At 39.4% G+C, this 20,626-nt stretch overlaps 1 protein-coding gene across 12 annotated transcripts in view; it reads right to left on the bottom strand.

Annotated features, from left to right (window-relative positions):
* NFKB1 (nuclear factor kappa B subunit 1) overlaps positions 1-20,626 on the bottom strand; it is a 133,661-nt gene that overhangs the window by 88,162 nt on the left and 24,873 nt on the right. For 7 of the 12 annotated variants that reach the window (XR_004972901.1, XR_004972905.1, XR_004972906.1 and 4 more), the window contains 3 exons: positions 18,959-19,034; positions 14,387-14,427; positions 9,170-9,268 (listed from right to left, as the gene is read on the bottom strand). Coding sequence is in view for 9 of the 12 variants with exons in the window: in XM_036340953.1 (XP_036196846.1) it covers positions 9,170-9,268; positions 14,387-14,427; positions 18,959-19,034 (216 nt within the window). In the remaining 3 variants the exon portion in view is untranslated. Of the gene's footprint in view, positions 1-9,169; positions 9,269-14,386; positions 14,428-18,958; positions 19,039-20,626 lie in introns of those variants that run through there. The other 5 variants (XM_036340880.1, XM_036340897.1, XM_036340916.1 and 2 more) reach the window with 3 other exon arrangements.

Raw genomic sequence — 20,626 nt, 5'->3', positions numbered from 1 at the left:
TTCAATCTCCCACCTTAATAATTACAACCCCAGAGAAAAGAAGGACATGGTATAAACAGAGTGGAAGCAAAACTGAGTAGAGTGGTTGTGCTGGAAATAAAAGGGAACTGGTGAAGCTTCTGTGTAGATCCATGTTTCATAAACCAACCAGCAAAGTTGCCTTTCAATACTCAAAATAACGTATGTGGGCATATAAAAATAGCAGCAACTATCATTTTTAAGTACTTATTAGGTGCCAAGCATTGAACAGCTCAATTTTTACATATATCCTATGAAGTATGTAGTATTTATCTCAACTTTTCATATGCAGAAACTGAGGCTTGGCCAGGTGAAATAACACCGCTGGTAAGTCACAGAACTAGGAATCAACATCATGCCCAGCCCTGACTAACTGATGTCAGAGCTAATGCTTTAAAACCTAAAAGTGTGGTCCACGAGCCCCCTGAACGTCACCCCACACCTAGAACCTCTAAGTGTAGGACCAGCAACTGCAGCAATATTCCCTCCTTCCAGCCCTTGAATCAGATACTGGTTACTCTCTCCTGTGCCCTGCATCTCACCCTTCCTTTCAAATTTTCCGTCTCTCTGTGCTGCATTGCACATGACTTCAGACTTACTTTTCATTTTGATAATTCTTTCTTCCACTGTGTGTAATCTTGGTTTTAACTTTTTCACTGGGTTAAATCCTTTCAGTGATTATGATTGCAATTTGAGGAATCTTGCTTCCCCCACCTCCTGCCCCTCAGCATTAGGTCATAAGCAGTTTCCCATGTTGTACAGAGCCTTCATAATTATTTTTTAAAACTGTGGCATAATATTCTATTCCTGATTATACTATGGATTACCTAGTCCTTCATCTGTTGTTGTACCTTGTCATTATAAGAAATGAATCCTTAGAAATTATCATATAATCCCAGATTGGCTAAATGACTCATTGTGATACAGCATGCGTGGGGTGGGTCCCAGGCATCTCTGTGGTTAGAATATTCTTGGTGATTCTGATGCACGCCCATGACCAAGAAATGCAGGTTTAAAGGACCTCCATGAGTAGAAATGGACCCTTAACATTATTATAATTCATGGTTAAGAGTGTGGAATCTTAAGTCACACTGCTTGAACTGAAATCCTGGGCTCCCTCTCTGAAAGGCTGTGAGATCCAGGGTAAGCTTTTTTATTCACTAGGCTTCCATTTCCTCGTTTTTCAAATGAGGACCATAGAACCTACCTCAATGGGCTATTGTCACGATTAAATGAGATGTAAGCAAGCATAGCAACCTATCCTTGTAAACATTCTGTTGGGTAGATAAGGACCTAAAGGTGAGAGGCATGTCTGTGAAAGTCTGCACACACTTCCAGTCCACCCTCCTGAGACCCAGAGAGGTAAATGTAGGCTAGAGGATTCTGATCTGGCATCCCCCTGGCGTGTCAGGAGAGGAGACTGCGGCTGCAGGGTAGTTTACAGCCTCACCTCTACACCTGCTGACAGGTTGGAACTGTTTCTCTGTGAAGGAGGAGGGATTACACACTTGGGGCTGTAGAACTTGGGTTACAGTTTTACCTTAACAAGAAGAATAATCAGTATGTGAGCTAATGAGACCCGAATTCCTGAATGTTCGGAATGAGGAGATGGTATGCAGCCTTTCCTGGGACCACTGGGATTAGAAGAAGCCATCAGAGATTTGCTTCAGCATGAACAATGGTCCTAGGAACAATCATGCATTTAAGGGAGAAAAATGGGAATGGTCAACAGAAGAAGGTCCCCAAGCCAGGACTGACAAAAATTAAACTAAAATTCAAACAATTTGTAAATTCCAGGAGCCTATGGTTCTAATCACTTCTATGGGCTAAGTTTTTACAGCTATGATCTGTGCTAGAGGTTTCCTCCAGCAAGTAGCTTCCTCTAGTTTATAATGGAGACTATGAATGCATACAGTGAATTTAGGATTTAGAGGGCTATTTTAAAAAACATTCTACAAGGTAATATTTTGTTAGAGCAGGAACTGACACAGTGCTCAGTAAATATCTATCCTTTAGTGAATTGTTTTCTGTCCTTTGGCTTCAACCATTATTGGATAACTCCATGCTGAATCTATGGAAGAGCAGGAGAGAAAAAGCGGGAAGCCCATTCACCTTTATTGGCTGTGGATAGCAAGTCTCCCCTCTTTTCTACCCTACACCTAAAGTGAGGGGAGGCTTTGTTGGGCTTTGCCTTAAGCAACCTGGAGTATTTCAACTTGCTTAAAATGGGTAAAGAATGCAAAACTATAAATATAAGATTAAAAAATACCAAAATTAAAAATAAAAAGACATTTATATATACACTAGAGGCCCAGTGCACGAAACTCATACACAGGTAAGGTCCCTTGTGGCTGCTGGTGGCCCACCAGGGCCTCCCTTCCCCTGGCCGCCTGCTGCCACCACCGGCTGGGGTGGGGCTGGCCAGCAGGGAGGGGACGAGGACGGTTGGCGGGCCCCACCCCCTGGTTGAACTCCCGGTCGAACCCCTGGTGGAGGGGACAATTTGCATATTAGGCTTTTATTATATAGGATTAGTTTTTTAACTAGCTGCTGTCAAAAAGCTAAAGTAACATGTACTCTATGGCACTGGTTTTTAGCTGTGTTTGAATCCTTCCCTTTGAAATTCTGATAAAAGGACTTACTTATCTCCCCAGAAAACTGTATACACACATACATAAAATACTGCATATAAATTCAGAAATCCAAAATCCTTCTGAAACCACTCAAAGGGATCTAGATTACAAAGCCCTTCTCTTCAATATATATAACACAGGGCTCCGTCCATAGAGAATACAGTGATTTTCCATTATTAACATATGCAAATAGTGAACAGCTTGGGAGTGTTGATGGAAATTTTAGTAAATGCTATGGACCAGGTTCTATATGCTTGCCTAATTGATTATTGGTGATCTTCCCTGTTGTTTTCAGTAACTGAATCAGATTACTTTATTTGAAATTGGTATTATAACTAGGTCCTTAAAATGGCAAACCTCCCAAACCAGGCAAGTCTATACAAAGGAAAGGAAGGTTATGCAAGGATATGTGATATCCTTAAATGCCACAGCAGATCAGCCAGTCTTTATTTGACCTCGACAGAAACTTAGCATTTAGGATTTTTAAGTAAAAGGCACTAATAAGTGATTTGAAAATAATTAATTTTGGCAGGGGGGTGGGGAAGGACAACAAAACAGCTGCTGTTGACCTAAACATTTCACCATATGCCTCCTGTTCAACCTAAAACACTCAGGAAAGAAAACATAGTGACAATCAGCTTTCAGAAAACATTTGATTAAAAATAGTCACACTTACATCAGCTATGTTTCCAGTTGTAGTCCATGCATTTGATATTGATCACTAAAGAGAAAATAAGGATACCACGGGCAAGCTATTTGTATTTTAGAGTCAAGGCTCCTGGTACTGATTTCTGCTTGGCACAGGGTGAGCCCCACTAGAGGATGCCACCCCCGCTGCATATGGGTGCTTTCTGGAAGAGAAGCAGGGAGGGTTTCTGAAGCCCTGTGGGGCTGCTCCTGTTGGCACCTGTCCACCTCTGTGAAGAGGAAGGCAGTCTGTTTGATTAATAAAAATGTCATGCATAACTTTCGGGAAAAAGAGGGAAATGAGCCTTCCCTGGCACTCCTTGTTGAGTCAAAGACAGGCAGGGACAAGCTCGGCCTCAAGGAAGGTGCCTGTGCTTTTCTGCCAGCCTCTGCCATTAGGAGCTCCCGATGAAATTAGAACTGAGGAAACTTTAAAGGGACGCTTTATAGGACAGCATCATAGATTATTAAATGTTTAACAACAGGAAGCTTTTATTTTTTTAAAAAAAGAAAAGCAAGACATAAGAGACTGCATATTTACTTTAGATTTTTTTCGCTATTATTATTATTTGCTGTAAAAGTCAGAATACACCGCACATTGTGAATGAAAAAGGTTTATCTAGATGATAAAGAGGAATTAATAGGATCAAAGTGAACACCAATCTTCAATGAAGCCCAGTTTTAACTCTTATTTGCCCTGGAAAAGGACAAAGCCAGCGAAAACATTTCAGAGAATGAAAACTCAGAATAGAAGTCTACGTCTGAAGAAGGAAAAAGTGACGAATGGGTAGGGCTTTAGCTGTAACTATGTTTTATTTTAGAAAGTGGGAGAGAGCTCAGAAGTAAATATGGTAAAATGTTAATATGTATTGACAGAACCTAGAGACAGAAGAACTTCGCTGGAGAGAACATGGCAAAAGATCCTGGACAGAAACTGGCCACAGAACCTAGTGAGAGAATATGGCAAAAGATCCTGGACAGAACCTGGCTACAGAACTTGGTTGGAGAAACAAGACAGAACCTGGCTGAAGAACCTAGAGACAGAACCTGGCTACAGAACCTGGATAGAACATGGCAAGAGAACCTGACTAGAACCTGGTGACTGAACCTGGCTGGAGAACCTGGACAGAACCTGGCTGGAGAACCTAGCGAGGGAACATGGCTACAGAACCTGGCTGGAGAACCTGGAGAACCTGGCTGGAGAACCTAGCAAGAGAACATGGACACAGAACCTGGCTAGAGATCCTGACCAGAACTTGGCTAGAGATCCTGGCTAGGCTGCTGATCAACTGAACACTGTCTCTGTGTCATTCCTTCTTCGCCGACTCCGTCCACACCTTTGGGGACCCCTGGACCTGTTGTGGTTGGACCCCAGCATTTAGGGAATAACGACAAGAAAAAAAGTCTGTGTACTGTAATGTTCAGGACAGAGGCAGCCATTATAGGCCTAAATCCATAGTACACAAGAGCAACAATGTAACATTTCTTGTTTGGGAAAACGTTTTTGACATGTGGTTATTTGAATCTGTGGGTGTGGAACATATACCTTTACATATACTTATACCTATACTACAAGAAATAGAAATGTGTCTAAAAAAATCAATAAATAAAATTAAATAAATAAAAAATTAAAAAAATGTATTAAATTGAGATGGTGATACCTGGTGTAAATGAAGTTTTTAAGTGATCTATATGCTTGAAATCCTTGATAATTAAAACAGTTGTTAAAAGAGAATGTGACGACTTACACAGCAAAACTCTAGAAAGCTAAGCGGGGTTCTGTGACATGAAATAAACATGCAGAGCACCAGGTGGTGCGGTAGCCTGAGCTCCAGAAATAATCTCGACATAGTAAGAGTGTGCCTAAGCCTAGCCTACACCGAGTTTTTCGGAAACAGGGTTTCAAACCTGGAACAAAATTCAGTAGAAAAAGGAGGGTCGGTGCAGCCTCCTAGAGTTAGTTTTAGAATGACTTAACCTGAGGTATATTTGGACAATCAGTAAGAGGCTAAGCCAAGCAGGTTATATATGTACATGGTCTGTAAAGCACAGTTACGGGTCTGCACCCCCAGACCTCAGGCAGCCCCAACAGCTTTCAGGTGGCCCCGACCCTTTGCTGCTGCCTGCATGTGACTGAGCACAGGCTGAGCCACCTGCCTCTCAGGGCCTCTCAAGGGAGTGGTGTGATCTCACAGAGGCATGATGGGAGGAGGGAGGGAGGCCAGAGTGGAGAAAAGAGAAAGAGGCTGTACTAGTATGTAGGTGAGGAAAGGTAGGGCCCGTAACATTTTACAGTTAAGCCTGACAAACGTACTTTATTAAATAAGTAGTGTATGTAAATCTCAGAAATATTTCCCCCAGTAAATGTAAATGCCCTCCCTTTGAAGTCCCTGTGCAATGGATTCTGGGGCGTAAGTGAGGCACTTTCCCTTACACCTCCCCCACGGAGGCTGGATGAGGACCAGTCCATAGATGCTCCCACTGCGCGCACAGGGCTCTGCCGGGTCACAGCCTTGACTGAACCCCTCTCCACTTTCACTTTCTCTTCTGTAACAGTTCATGCCGAGAGCCAACAGAACTCCTATGCTAACTTTTAGATATGCAGTTATCATAGAATATGGAATATTTAAGATATGTCTTCTCTTTTCTATAGTTCTCCTTAATATCCAACTACCCTAGTTCCGAGGTTCTAGAAGAAATTATAGTCACCATGATCATCAGCTTGAAAATAAGTGCCTACCATTAACCAGGAAAAGTACATATGCAAAATAATATACGTAGGCAATCCCCTGGAACCTATGACAACAGCTTTCGAGTAGAAAGGCATGAACAGGACAAGGTTAAGGCTGACTGGACACTGCATCTGGATGGGTGGTTTATAAGCAGGGTGATTTTGCCTTCCAGGGGACACCTGGCAATGTCTGGAGACACTTTTGGTTGTCACAGCGGTAGGGATGTTATTGGCATCTAGTAGGTAGAAGCCAGGGATGCTGCTGAACATCCTATAAGGTACTGGCAATCCCGTTACAACAGAGTTTTCTGGCTCAAAATGTCAACAGAGCTGAGTCTGAGAACCCCTGATCTAGCTGGGTCTGTCCACGGCTTCCCTCACAGCCTCACATAGAGTGGGTGCCTGGTTACCTACTGCAGAACACAGGTACAGTTGTAAAGGTCCTCCTGATAGGAGACATACAATGAGAGCGAGTCTTTCCTCTGCCAAATTTTTAAAGGGATTTAAAATCCCCCTGTAAACTGAAAGGTCACCCTCATCTATTCATTATGAAAAGACTACTGAAAGTGATATTGGGAGAAGAGCTCTGGGAAAAATATCTCATGGTTGTCGCTTTCTCTTCCTCCTCCCCATCCTTCTGCTCAAGAGCTTCTAAGATAAATAAAATTACTTCCTTTAACTGTTACAAACAACAGAGTCATTTAAACTCTCAGTGGATAAGAATAGGCTAGAAGAACAATGCCAGTTTGTAACAGATCTCTACACTGTTCTTCCTTTTCTTACAACTGGATTAAATGCTTTAATGCTTAATACATATATGTGGAGTTAGTGAATAAGAAATAAATGGGTAGCAGGAATAATAAAGCCACAGCTGAAGTTTAATAATGACCAATTTACACATGTGTATTTTGACTTCCTTTAGTATCAGTTGTTTATATATCTGTATCTCCCACTAAGTATTAAACTCGTTGATACAGAAAACTATAATTTGACAAGAACCTCTCTAAGGACCATTGGGTTGTTTCATTTCTAATTACTTTGCAGTAACCACTATGTGAGAAGGCTGTATGAAGACTGAGCATAAATGGATGCATAAAGTTTTTAATTAGATAACACATTTACAGCAAAGTTAATGAATGCCATGTGCTTGTTAGTATCAAGAATGGCTACTCAGCCACAAAAGACCAGAGCAATAGAAGTAAATCGTTCATGAAAATACCATAATTTACATTTTTGTACAGAGCCAGGCCAGAAAAAACTCCCAGTTGTTTTTCTTAATGTTAATTCTTCAGTAATCATAATCGTTGTCAATGCTAATAACATGTATTTTTCAATTATCTTATCACAAGTACACACATAAACATATATGTACACACATAAATATATATATATATGGCACACAGATACATATGTTGACAAAAGTGCTTGATCTGATTCCCTAATATCTGAGGCCCCCTGAACCTCTCTTTCCCTTTTTTCCAGAGTTATAATTCTCTGCCCCTATTTCACCATTGCCCTCCCACGTCCTGCCCCCTTGGTCCCTGCCCCCAGCAACCCCAATGCGCACATTCCATGTGCAAGTTCAAGGAGCAATCGTCAGCTGCAGGATAAAGAGCCACAGTCTTGTGAGAAAGGCAAGTTAATTCTTCTCTCGGAGCCTCAACTTCCTCATAAGCATTACACTTTTAACTTACCAGGGCTGTTGTGAGGATTAGAAGAGGTAATATATGCAAAGCACTTGGCAAATCTTTGGTGCTTAATAAATGCTAATTCTCTTGTTTAACTGCTGCTCCTCTTTCCTCGTCTAGATTCCCAAGGACTGTGACCATAAGACTGTCATCTGCGAGCTAAACACATCATATTTACCCTGTTCTGACCCTGAAAAAGAAAAACATCTTTCATTCCACAGGAGAGCTAGGAGACTTAAAATGCAAATGTGATTGACAGAATCCACACTCGATAATATGGGTGGGTTTCATTCAAAAGGTAAAGAATGACATCACAGTATTCTGTGTTTTGTTTCAGAACAGGGGTAAGAAATTAGAAAGATCTGGGCTAAAAGTGGGGAAGAGGAGAGAGAGGAAACAAGATGCAAACCTGGCAACCAAAGACAAATTTCCTTGACATCTTGATTTTCTTGAGGGCCTGTCCTGTTGTCCTTCACTTATTCACAAGAACAAACAAACACAAAAACTGAGGCCAAAAGTAAGTCATATCCGAAGGGGTGCACATACGTTAGTGAGAACTAAGTTGGTAACCTTTTGCTGAAGCCTTGAAGTATTGAACAATACAAACTTTTATAAACAATGAAATTGCAATTGTTGGCGGGCTTATCTGCAAAACTATTATCAGTCAGTCAATGAAATATGGCACCATTTATGAAAATAAAAAATCTCAAATTAACTTAAACAAAGATATTCTTCTTAAATTAACAAATAGAAAAAGAACCTGAAGGTGTGTAAAGGGCTCGACCAAGCACACCACAGGCACATCATCAAGTGGAACATTCCAGGGACCTCCACGTGTGATGTACATTTGCTCAAGCAGAGACCCTGTGGTACTTCCGGGCTCTTGTTTAATCTCTAAGAGACTCTATGAAGTATATACCATCAATATTTCTGCATTTCACATATTAGGGTACTGAAGTTTAGAAATGGATAACCTAGTCAAAGCCATGCAGATAGTAACAGTCTGGACCTGAATTCATGATCTTAAATACTATGTTATACAATCATACACTCAGTCATCTGTTTCATTTTTCACTAAATCTCTAAAAAGCTGAAATCAAGCACTTGTTTTAAAGATTTCTTAATGTATCAAGAGGTATACAATTAAAAAACCCTTTAAAGTGAGGAAGAAATAGTAAAAGTTGGTTAGCTAAGTTTGAAATAATTTCTACTGAATGGAAATAATAATGAGGTTTCAAAATCTGTCACTTCTATTGCTAAGAGACACATTTCTATTAGAAAATTATAATAATCATGTGAATATTTCAGCTTAGGGGTAAAAGCAAATTATATTCATGTAAAGCAGTTCATCACTTGCACTGCTAGGAAATCCAATCTTCCAAAATCCAGATAGGAAGTCATCATGAACTTACTTTGACCTGAGGGTAGGACTTCTTGTTCTTTTCACTAGATGCACCAGGGAGTCCGCCATGGGACGGGCCTTCACAGACATAACGGAAACGAAATCCTCTCTGCAAAGGTGAGCATAGAGCCAACACGTTTGAGAAATGTTTATTAAAAAGTACTAGGACAAAATTATATACAAATTTTTAATTCCTCTGTGTATTAGATGCGAGAGAAAAAACAAGAAATGTGCGAGAGAGGATTATGTAAATGAAAACCACTTTTCCCATAATCTTGCTATGAACACTGAGGTTAATTGGTATTTGTGTACTGGTGGCTTAAAAGTGAGGTCCCTAACCCCGTAGAAGCTCTCCTGCTCTGCACAGGTGGGGAGGGAGCTGCTGAAGAGTTAGACTGGACGTGCTACAGCTTGTTTGAACCAGAGCTGCTCCATCTCAAATTGCTGCCGCCAAGCTCTGAACTTGGCCATATTGCACTCCAAGTTACGCTTCTTTGACTCTTACTTAAAGGAATTCCTTTATCTACTCTGGTTACACTTGGCTCAGCAGGGAACACAGAAATGCCTTGTTAAGGCATTTGTAGTGTTGAAGACACATCCTATGCTCGGCGCCACATTTGGCCAGTTTCTCTCAATAATTCAGAGGATAAGTTCTTTTGATTTTATGATTATTGATATTATCAAGCTCCAACTCTTGATATGAACTGACCTGAATGAGTCCAAAACCAGTCCCTTTAAATATTATTAGCCAAAGAACTTGAAAACTGTTGTAAATCAATGTAGAGTTATCTAAAGTCTTCACTATATGGACTACTGTGGGCTGAAACACCCTAAGTCCTGTATGTTTATAATCTATACAAATGAGATCAGACTAGACCACCTTTAAGGTCTATCCCAGGCCCAACATTTTATGATTTACAAAACTAACAACTATAATTTGTATCCAAAGAAAAAAACAAGGGCAATTAGGAGAATGGCTATCATCATCTTAATATTAAGGGAACTTTCAATGTATTTCCTGAAAGATGCAACTTTACAAGGATGTAACCCAATTTGTGGTCGCAATAGTTGTTATAATGATACAGTCACTAACTGGATAGTTTTTAATTTTTCACATTCATCCTTTGGTGAAAAGAGTTTGTTAATATACTTTAAGTGACAACCTCACCGGTCATTTATTTTTATTGTGGGTCTGACTTCATCTAAACAGTGCTAGATCACTAGGCCATGAGGAGCTCCGCACACCCACTGCTCCCTGGTGGGGCTTCTACCCTGCAGTCATAGCAACTCTGATGTTTTTAAATATATTTTTATTGATTTCAGAGAGGAAGGGAGAGATAGAAACATCAATGATGGGAGAGAATCATTGATCGGCTGCCTCATTAGGGTCCCCGGCTGGGGATTGAGCCCACAACCCGGGCATGTGCCCCAACTGGGAATCCAACCATGACCTTCTGGTTCATCGGTTGACCACTGAGCCACACCGGCTGGGCAAACACAAAGGTTTTAACAGCTTTGAGCTCATCAGTCAATGTAAAATTTTCACCCTCCTTAGACTGCACTACATTTCATTATTTCTTGTGCAGGGTCCTGGGAAAGTTTCTGAGTGGTCCAGAGGTCCCGAATGAATTTAAATCTCTGGCATCTGGAACCCTCTGTCCCTATACTCTCTGAGATCTTCCTGATTTGCAAAGAGGATCAGCATTAAAGCATGTTTCAGGGGATAAATAGGGCCTGAAGTAAGTTCTCTAGTGAAGGAAAGCTTCTCAAGTCACAGGTCTGGAGGTGTGATCAACTTGTCAAAGTGGGACCTAAATACTAGAGAAGACTTTTGAGGTGAGGTTAGTCATTTAGGGGCAGCTCTTCTATTTTGCCTCTCAAAAAATTAAAACTAAAAAATACAAATTCAGCCCTATACCTTTTGTAGACAAAAGCTGTTGCTTATTTTTAATAATTAAATGGGCTTTCTAAAAGCATGAAAAAGCATCAGCATATGCAATAGTTAGCCTCCAGAATAAAGGCAGAAATTCACTTGACTGCTACGCAATCTAAATACAACTTCAGTTTTTAAACAGTATTAGATAATTACCAATGAGTAATATACAACAGAACTGGATATTTTAAAAATTAGTAGTCTGTGCTGTGACTCATCTCTGTCAGAACTGGGGAGAATTGTGGCAAAAAGACCTCAAAGGAAAAAAGAACATTTTTCTAACTTTTATTTTTTTTAATGCAATAAAGCAATTCATTATCTTGAATCATGAAATTCCTTTAGGACAGTTGGGAAAATATAGCATGTGTACATTTATGTTTTATTGGGAGTGGTATTAAATAGAATATGAGTAAAGAAACGTGTCTTAATAGCTTGCTTAAGTTAAAAAATAGATATTTCTCATGGTTGCATAAGAGTATCTAAAGTTCTAAAGGAATTTTAACCTGAGGGTAGAAATTTCTTTTTTTTTAAAGGGAGATAGGGTGTCTTCAATGCATAGTCTAGATGCATTTCTGATTCTATGTTTCTGAGATTAAAGGTTTTCGAATCCACAGCCATTCATCTCAGTATCTCCATTTGCTTAAAAATGAGTCATCAACCTCAAAGGCAAACCTACGTCTACCCAGTCAGAAAGTCTGACTTGACTACAACTTTCTTACTTTCACTGGAGTCAGACATCAAAATAACATCAGTTTGGTAAATAAACACATTGTTTTACTCAGATGAGCTTTTACATCTCCACATATAGTGAATTATGTTTTGAATTTTGGAAATACATAATTTCCTTAAGGTAAACTATAAATGCCAATTTTTCCTTATAAATGTCAGAGCCTTAATAAGAAATGCATTTAAAATTCTCATTGTAGTGCTACACTTATGAAAACGGATATTTGAAAACATGCCTTGGTATGCAGACAAAATAATTTTTAGTTGATTTCTCATTGTCACAAATTACCCAGATCTTCCAACTAGAAAATTTTCCAGGAGGCCAGACACCTTCACAAAATTTTAGGGATAAAGTTCCCCTAGGAGAGTCTTTGAGGGAATTGGTGACCTGCTGTGAGAAGTCATCACTATGGAATTGGACATAAGTAAAGTAATGTTGGCAGACTGTGGAGTCCGGTTGTGTCACCTATAAGCTACTAGAGCAATGCCCCAAAATCTCATGTGGCATTCCAGTCCCCATATCAAAAACTTTTATCTAAGTTCAACCTTATAACAATAGTCTATTGGTGATAGTTAAGATATTTATGCCCTTTAAATGTTGACCAAAATCCAAATCTACACTAATAAAAGAGAAAAATGGTAATTGCCGTACGGCGCTACCCTTTTCATTGGCTAATCAGGGCTATATGCAAATTAACTGCCAACTAAGATGGCAGTTAACTGCCAACAAAGATGGCGGCTAATTTGCATATGTGGGCACAATGCAGGGAGGCGAAAGGGAAAGCAGGAAGAAGCCCCCTGCCACTGACAGTGATCGGAAACCCAGGGGGGAGCTAAGAGGTGGGGGGCAGGGCAAAGGCGGCCCTGGGGAGATTCAGGCGCCTTTGCTGCCCTGGCCAGTGATAGCAGGAAGTAGGGGTGGAGTCAGCGATGGGAGCTGGGCACGGTCGAAGCTGGCAGTCCCGGGAGCTAGGGGTCCCTTGCCTGGGCCTAAAGCGGAGCCCATGATCGCGGGGCTGCTGCAGCTGTGGGTCCCCGCTGCTCTGGCTGGACGCCTAGGCCAGAGGCGTTAGGCCTGGGCAGGGGCGGAGCCTGCAACCGCGGGGAGCTGGGGGTCCCCTGTTCAGGCCTGATGCCTGGGCCAGAGGCATCAGGCCTGGGTGGGGGGCGGAGCCGGGGATTGGGGGGATATGATGGTCCCCTTGCCCAGGCCTGAAGCCTGGGTCAGAGGCGTCAGGCTTGGGCGGGGGGTGGAGCAAGCGATCAGAGGGAGATGGGGGTCCCCTGACCAGGCATGATTCCTGGGCCAGAGGCCTCAGGCCTGGGCGGGGGTCAGAGCAGTGATTGGGGGGAAATGGGGGTCCCCTGTCCAAGCCTCACACCTCTGGCGGAGGCGTCAGGCCTGGGCAAGGGGCCGATCCTGCGATTGGAGGGTGATGGGGGTCAACGCCTGAGGGCTCCCAGTATGTGAGAGGGGGCAGGCTGGGCTGAGGGACACTCCCCCCCACACACACACACCCAGTGCACGAATTTCGTGCACCGGGCCCCTAGTACATATATAACGCCACAATTATAGTAGCCACAATAAATGCACTAAGTTCTTGACCTAGTTAGCATTTGTTAAATGTTACACAAAGTGGAAGTGCTACACTCACTCAGCTGAGCTACTAAAAACATTTAGGAAAAGTATTGGGTAATATAAGTGCAGGACAGCAAATATACAAACCCACTGTCTCACACAAGTTTGGTAAGCACATCCATTTCAGAGATTTACTGACTATCCTCAATCTGTAGAGGACTATACCATCACTTCTATCTCCTAATAACTAAAATCTAAAGGCAGATACTAAAGGATCTCTTTCTTCCTCTTTCATAGCACAGGTTCCACCCAATTTCCAATAACTATTATCGACAGGTTTGAAGCAGAGTGAGGAGGCCACTTCTATTCCCAGAGATCCCCTACAGAATCCACTGGAAAGAGGAAGAACCTGAGAAAATAAAATGCTCCTTCTCTTGACTCCAAAGAGGCTGAGTTTAAAGTTAACACCGGAAGCAAGAGAACTCAACTGTCCATTCTAATACTATTTATCTCCCACTGGTGCTTTTAATATCTTAGGGTACATGTTCTAAATACAGAGCAGAAAAGGCTGGAGCTACTAGCAGTAGGAGGAAGGCTAAGAAGTACTGCATGTGATGGACATGACTGATGGATGTAATTCCATGTATGTGAGCTGCATGCATGTATTATTTCTGTATGAATGGAGAGAGCCTATCTTTCCTAGGTGTGGCTGGTAAGCAAAGTTGGTGGAGATAGCAAGATAGCAGGATCTATAATTAACTGAAGTTTTACAGAACTACGTATTGAGGCTCAAGATGGTCTGCAGAATGACTAAGAGAAATGTAAAATGGACGAATGAAGTTGTTACATAATTTGGCAAGTTGTTGATCTTCTAGATCGGCTACTTCCTTCACAAAATTCAGTTACTATTTTTTGGTGCTTGAGATATTAATATTAGACTTATGGATCTAATATTAAAGAGAAAGTTCCCACTCCTTTAATCTTCTTACCTGTTTAGGTTGCTCTAATATTTGAAGGTATGGGCCATCTGCTAAAAACAAAAACAACAGACAAAAACCAAAAGAATGTGAGGCTTCTCAAATCTGATATAAAAATATTAAGCAAGTAAAAAACTGAAATTATGTTTTAGAATAAAATTTTCAATGAAAATTTTTAGCTAAGATTTCACAAGAATATAATTTACCTTCCTCATTTGAATATTAAATTTATTATTATTTTAACAGTTTTATACATTTAGAGAACCACAATAAAAAAACATTTCTTGAATGGTGATGGTACATTGTACAACCTAACAAAAGGCCTGGTGTTTGGTAAAGATTAATATGTGAATAGCCTTCATAGTCTTGTGTATTAACAAAGCATTTTAAAAATGACGTGAATACCAATTAAAAGCAGCAATGACTTCCTGGACTCTATGACTTTTTTTTTTTTTTTTTTGCCTTCACAGCATTAGATACTGACTTCTTTCCCTCAGAGGGAACGTGCTTCATGTGACACTACCAGACTGAAATGACACCTACATGTGTGAAATATACAGATAATGGCTAATGCTGCCTGCTTTTCCTTACATTACCTTCCTGGTTCCTTTCCCTTACTCGAATCCCTTAAGAACAAGCCTTCATTCCCTAACTAGCTAGTTTGTTCCCGCTCCTTCTCAAATTTAATTTGATCTAGCAAATATGATGAACTTTTCTAATTAATTTATACCTTTTGATGTTTGAATACAATTTCTGCATACTATGCTCTGATATAAACTTTGTTCTAAAAAAGCACAAGCATTTTTGTAAAATCCTGAAAATAATTTAATTAATTAATTAATTTAATTAATACCAATTAATTATTATAAAAACATAAAGAAAAACTAGAAGCTTAATCCATATTCTGACTATATCTGACTTTGGAAATTCAAAGCAATATCAGACTCTCTGACAGTATAAATATAAATATGTTCAATATGAGAAAGTCCCTAAGCTCCCCAGGGTGTCTTATGTCAACAACATAATAACCCATAGCTCTTCAATAAATAAAGGCATATGCTGTTTCTCATCTGTTTGAATGTTAATGAAAAAGTTCAGTACTACAAAAAAAAAAAATACACTAGGAGAATGCTTGTGTCCATTTTAATCTCCACTGTGTCTTAGACAGAAATTCAAGTCCTATTACTTTAGATAAATACATTTAAGAAGAATGAAAAACCTTCAGGTTGAACTAAAAAATAAACAACTAAATTAAGAGAGAAATTATTTTTATCCTTTTAGTTTTATGATGAATCAAAATAAGGCTAGAGAACTAGAGGGAATAAAGGTATAATTATTTCCTATTACTATTCAAGAAATTTACAAGAAAGTCAGTTGAAAAATGACTGAATTTGAAGCAAAACATCCACACAAAAGGAAATATGAGAAATGACTGCTGATGTAGTATAATTTATGTAAATTATTTCTTTTATCTGTACAAAATTAATCTCTGCACATTTTCAACTACTTTTAGAAAAGGAGTTGCAATTTTAAGATTCTAAAATATGGTTAAAATTTAATTTCTGATAAGAAAATAAAACCAATTAGAAATAGAAATATTTTCACACTACTAACATATAATTGTATGTCAGTATAACAGATATAGTCATAGAAACATTCCTGCTAGGATGCTAAATGAACATATCAGGAAGAGAGGTCTCTAACAGAGCAGCATTTGGAAGCCACAGAAAATATAGGGGAGTTGGAGCATATTTATGCTAAACTTCAAGTCTCTCACTTATTATTATTATTATTTTTCAATTACTTAATTTTTCAATTACATTTTAGTTTTCAATTATTATTTATATTCTTTTATGTTAGTTTCTCACTATTAATTCTTCTAAAAGCTCTTGAAGTTTTCCTATTATTTTTGCTAAATGATTATATTTCCTTTAAAAATGTGAAATTTCAAGGTTTGGGAATTTTGTTAGTGAAATGAGGCAATTTTTCTTTCAGGGAACACACTCAAAACTTAAATCAACTAGAAAATTACATTTGATACCCATATATTTGTTTTAATGCTAAATTTATTTTTGGTCACATGTCTAGCCCATGATGTGAAAACCCACTTTTATAGAAAAATGTAAAAAACAGCATAATGTTATAGATTTTCAATATATATGCATTTTTTATTAACTTCAGCGAGGAAGGGAGAAGGAGAGAGACAGACAAACATCAATGATGAGAGAGAATCATTGATTGGCTGCCTCCTGCACGCCCCTATTGGGGATTGAGCCCAAAGGAAAGGTATATTAGTATGTTTTCTAAGGGCAGAACCAAGTCCTGATGTTTTCAACAAAGGATTAATACTAAGAAAAATACTTTGGGCATGTGCCCTTGACTGGAATCGAACCCGGGACCCTTCAGTCTGCAGGCCAACGCTCTACCCACTGAGCAAACCAGCAAAGGCAATTTTATAGATTTAACAGCTGTACTATATCTCATAGCTTTCAACAAGTAAGAGAACTACTATGATTTTAGATTTCAAGAAACATATAAGACAAAATAGTCCATGTGAAAATTACAACATTGGTATCTATGATCTTTCTGCCCTTTAAAACGTGAATAAAATAGCATACATCTTGGATTATAAAAACTTGACTATGCTACTGCAACAGAGAGGAAATATAACAATAAAAATGATGAGGTAATAACTGGGAAATAAATCTTTTTGGTATAATTTTAAAAGCTTTTCTAATATTATGGCAAAATAATTTCTACAATGCGAAGCTCTGACTACAGAATATTTACTAAGATAATTCTCTTGGTAATCTTATTTCTACTTCCAAAAACTTGATGAAATAAAGACATGAAAGCACTGGCCTCAGGGTACTGTTTGGCATCTGTAGGCATTAAATGGAAAGGTATATGTTTCCTAAGGGCAGAACCAAGTCCTGATGTTTTCAATAAAGCATTAATACTAAGAAAAATGCTCTGATCCCCAGAATTGAAAGTTGACAGGAAACACAGAAGCTACCAAGATATTTACTTGTTCTTCACAGGAAGCTGACTTAGAGTTCAAATTGGACAGCAGCTCATGAGATCTTAGACTCAGGAGCCTACAAACTGTGTTTTGTGGGGGAAAGAGAAAAAGACCTCAGCAATACAACTTCTGATGGTGAAGGTGAAGGAAAAGCAGATTTATTAAAATCCTCCCATGAAGTTCCAGAAATAATAGAGATTAAAATGTAGAAAAACATTCTGATCTAAAAAATAAGTACCAGAATAACAATAATAGTTATTGTTTAAATGAGAATGATACAAATTGGACAAATTCTTCCAATGAGGCTAAGCAAGTCCATGGTAAATAGAAGTGCGGAGGTCCGCTCTGGTGATTTTAAAACTCCGTTTTATACGCAACTCCCATCATTGACTCACACTGCGCTTGTGAATGTCTGTTCAGTACCACTGGTGATGTGAGGGGCACACAGAAAGAACCATCACACAGAGCTTACATATAAATCAATAAATCAAAACAATTTGTGTGTGGAGATGATTAACATAGTCATGTTAGAAGGAAGGATGGTTATCATGTGTTTTATCCAACTGGGCAGAATGTAAAGCTAAAAGTTTTTTTTAAAAGATGATTTTTTTCTACTGAGCTGATTTTTGTACACTTGTACCCCCGGTGCCCAGCATACACAATAGGTACTCAAATGAATGTTTCTGTAATAGATCTGAGGAGTTGAAACTGTCAGAGTCTGGGACAAAACAAAGAGGAGTTAAAAATAACTCAGAGATGGTAAGATTGGCCAAAAGGGAAAATCCTTACATTGAGTGAAGAAATTCCTTCTGCGCTGTCTTAGCAGATATTAGCAACAACTGTAAGTCGTACAATGAGTAATGAGGGTGAAAGATTTTTGTGCAAATATATTTCAATAAAGTATATTAAAAGGTTGTGTGTGTTTTTTAAATCCTCAACTGAGGATATTTTTCCATTGATTTTTATTTTATTTTATTTTATTTAAAATATATTTTATTGACTTTTTACAGAGAGGAAGGGAGAGGGATAGAGAGTTAGAAACATCGATGAGAGAGAAACATCGATCAGCTGCCTCCTGCACACCCCCCACTGGGGATGTGCCCACAACCAAGGTACATGCCCTTGACCGGAATCGAACCTGGGACCCTTCAGTCCCTAGGCCGACGCTCTATCCACTGAGCCAAACCAGTCAGGGCTTTTCCACTGATTTTTAGAGAGAGCAGAAGAGAGAGGGAAAGACAGAGAGAAATATCGATGTGAGAGAAACACATTGATTGGTTGCCTCCTTCACGGGCTCTGACGAGGGCCTGGGCCAGGGAGAAGCCTACAACCGAGGTACGGTGCCCTTGACCAGAATTGAACCTGGGAACCTTTGGTCCGCAGGCCAATGCTCTAACCACTTAGCCAAACCGGATAGGGCTAAAAGATAGTTTTTTAGAACATAAATCACCATTTTCTTTACAGGTAGATCACTGAATTTCTAAAAGAGATCACTAGCAAATCCTGAATTTAAAAAAGTAAAAGCCAAGTAAGAAGGGCACTGGGGTGAGGAGTTTCCTTACCTGTTGGCATTGGCATCTCTGGTTGAAATATATCTGAGTTAAATATTGTATGATTCAAAGGCTCCAAATGAAACATCTGTAACAAAGAAAATTTAAATTTTCAACCATTATTTTCCCAACCTTGTATTAAACATCTGAAGTTAATAGACCTACAACTTAATTACAAGAACAAAAACTAAAGCCAAATATAAAAATCTGAAAATATTTCAAATCAGACTTTTAAAAATACCTTCCTGAGACCTTGCTAATTTCTCATGTGCATGAAACTTTACATGGGGTTGGACTGTGTTTACGCGACAAAGGATTTTGAAAAGAGTAACCTGGCTCTGAAAGAGCAAAGAGGGAACTTGCTTAACTTGTATATCACTGGGTCCCAGCCTATGTTTGTCACACAGTGGATACTCAATAGATCAGCGGTTCTCAACCTGTGGGTCGCGACCCCTTTGGCGGTCCAACGACTCTTTCACAGGGGTCGCCTTAGACCATCCTGCATATCAGATATTTACATTACGATTCATAACAGCAGCAACATTACAGTTATGAAGTAGCAACGAAAATAATTTTATGGTTGGGTCACAACATGAGGAACTGTATTTAAAGGGCCAGAAGGTTGAGAACCACTGAAAAAGATATTTGTTGAATGAATGACTTGAAGCTCATACTCTCTTAGAAATAGAATATAATCCTAGAAATCTGTATTTCTTTTATGATGATAAACAAGCTCCTACTCTAGACATTCAACTTCAAGCCCTGAAAGAATCAGACAGCAGCCCTGGATCATACAAAAAAATGAGACAATATTACTTACATTCTAAGGAGCAGAGGACTGAACGCTGAGTTCCCTCACCTTTTTTTTTTTTTTAACTTTCATTTACCTAGCTCAACGCAAAAACACCTGGAATTTAGTGGGTGTGGTCAGCTGAATAATGGTTCCGCAAAGACCTCCACATCCTAATCCCCAGAACCCGTGAGTACTACCTCATATAGCAAAAGGGATTCTGCAGGTGTTACTAAAGTAAGCATGCCGAGATGGGGAGGTTCCCCTGGATTATCCAGATGGGCCTGATGGAGGGATGTAGGATATCAGAGAGAAGAACAGGAGATGTGACAATGGAAACAAGAGGTTGGCGTGATGGAAGGAGTCACAAGCCAAGGAGTGCAGGCAGCCTCTCGAAGCCCACACAGGCCAGGAAATGAAAGCTTCCGGGAGGAGAGCAGCCCTGCCAGCACCTTGATTTCAGACTTCTGACCTCCAGGTGATAAGAGAATAACTCTGTGTTGCTGGAAGCTACTAAATCTGAGGTAATTTGCTACAGCACCAAGAGAAAACCGTGAAATACAGTTTGATGGAATTATATTCTATCTTAATAAGTTACTAATAATTACTTATCCCAAGAAAAAATTTTTCTTTCCACTTAGTTCATTCAAGACTTTAAATTCATATTTCTAGTTTGGTACTATTTCAACCCAAGTCAGTCATCTGTTTGAAATGTCTGTGGACAACATAGAAAACAACCATATTTCACTTTTTATGATATGCTAGTTGGTAAGTGTGCTCGAGCTGGTATTTGAAACAACAACAACAAAAACCACACCAGAATTACAATTTACTCCTTTTTTTATTACTAGGTTCTTGAACCTAGATGTTAAATAAAGAGTCACAAATAG

Source organism: Myotis myotis, unplaced genomic scaffold (genome assembly GCF_014108235.1).
Source record: "Myotis myotis isolate mMyoMyo1 unplaced genomic scaffold, mMyoMyo1.p scaffold_m19_p_1, whole genome shotgun sequence".
Classification (NCBI taxonomy): Eukaryota; Metazoa; Chordata; class Mammalia; order Chiroptera; family Vespertilionidae; genus Myotis; species Myotis myotis.
This window is presented reverse-complemented; position numbering and strand designations above follow the sequence as displayed.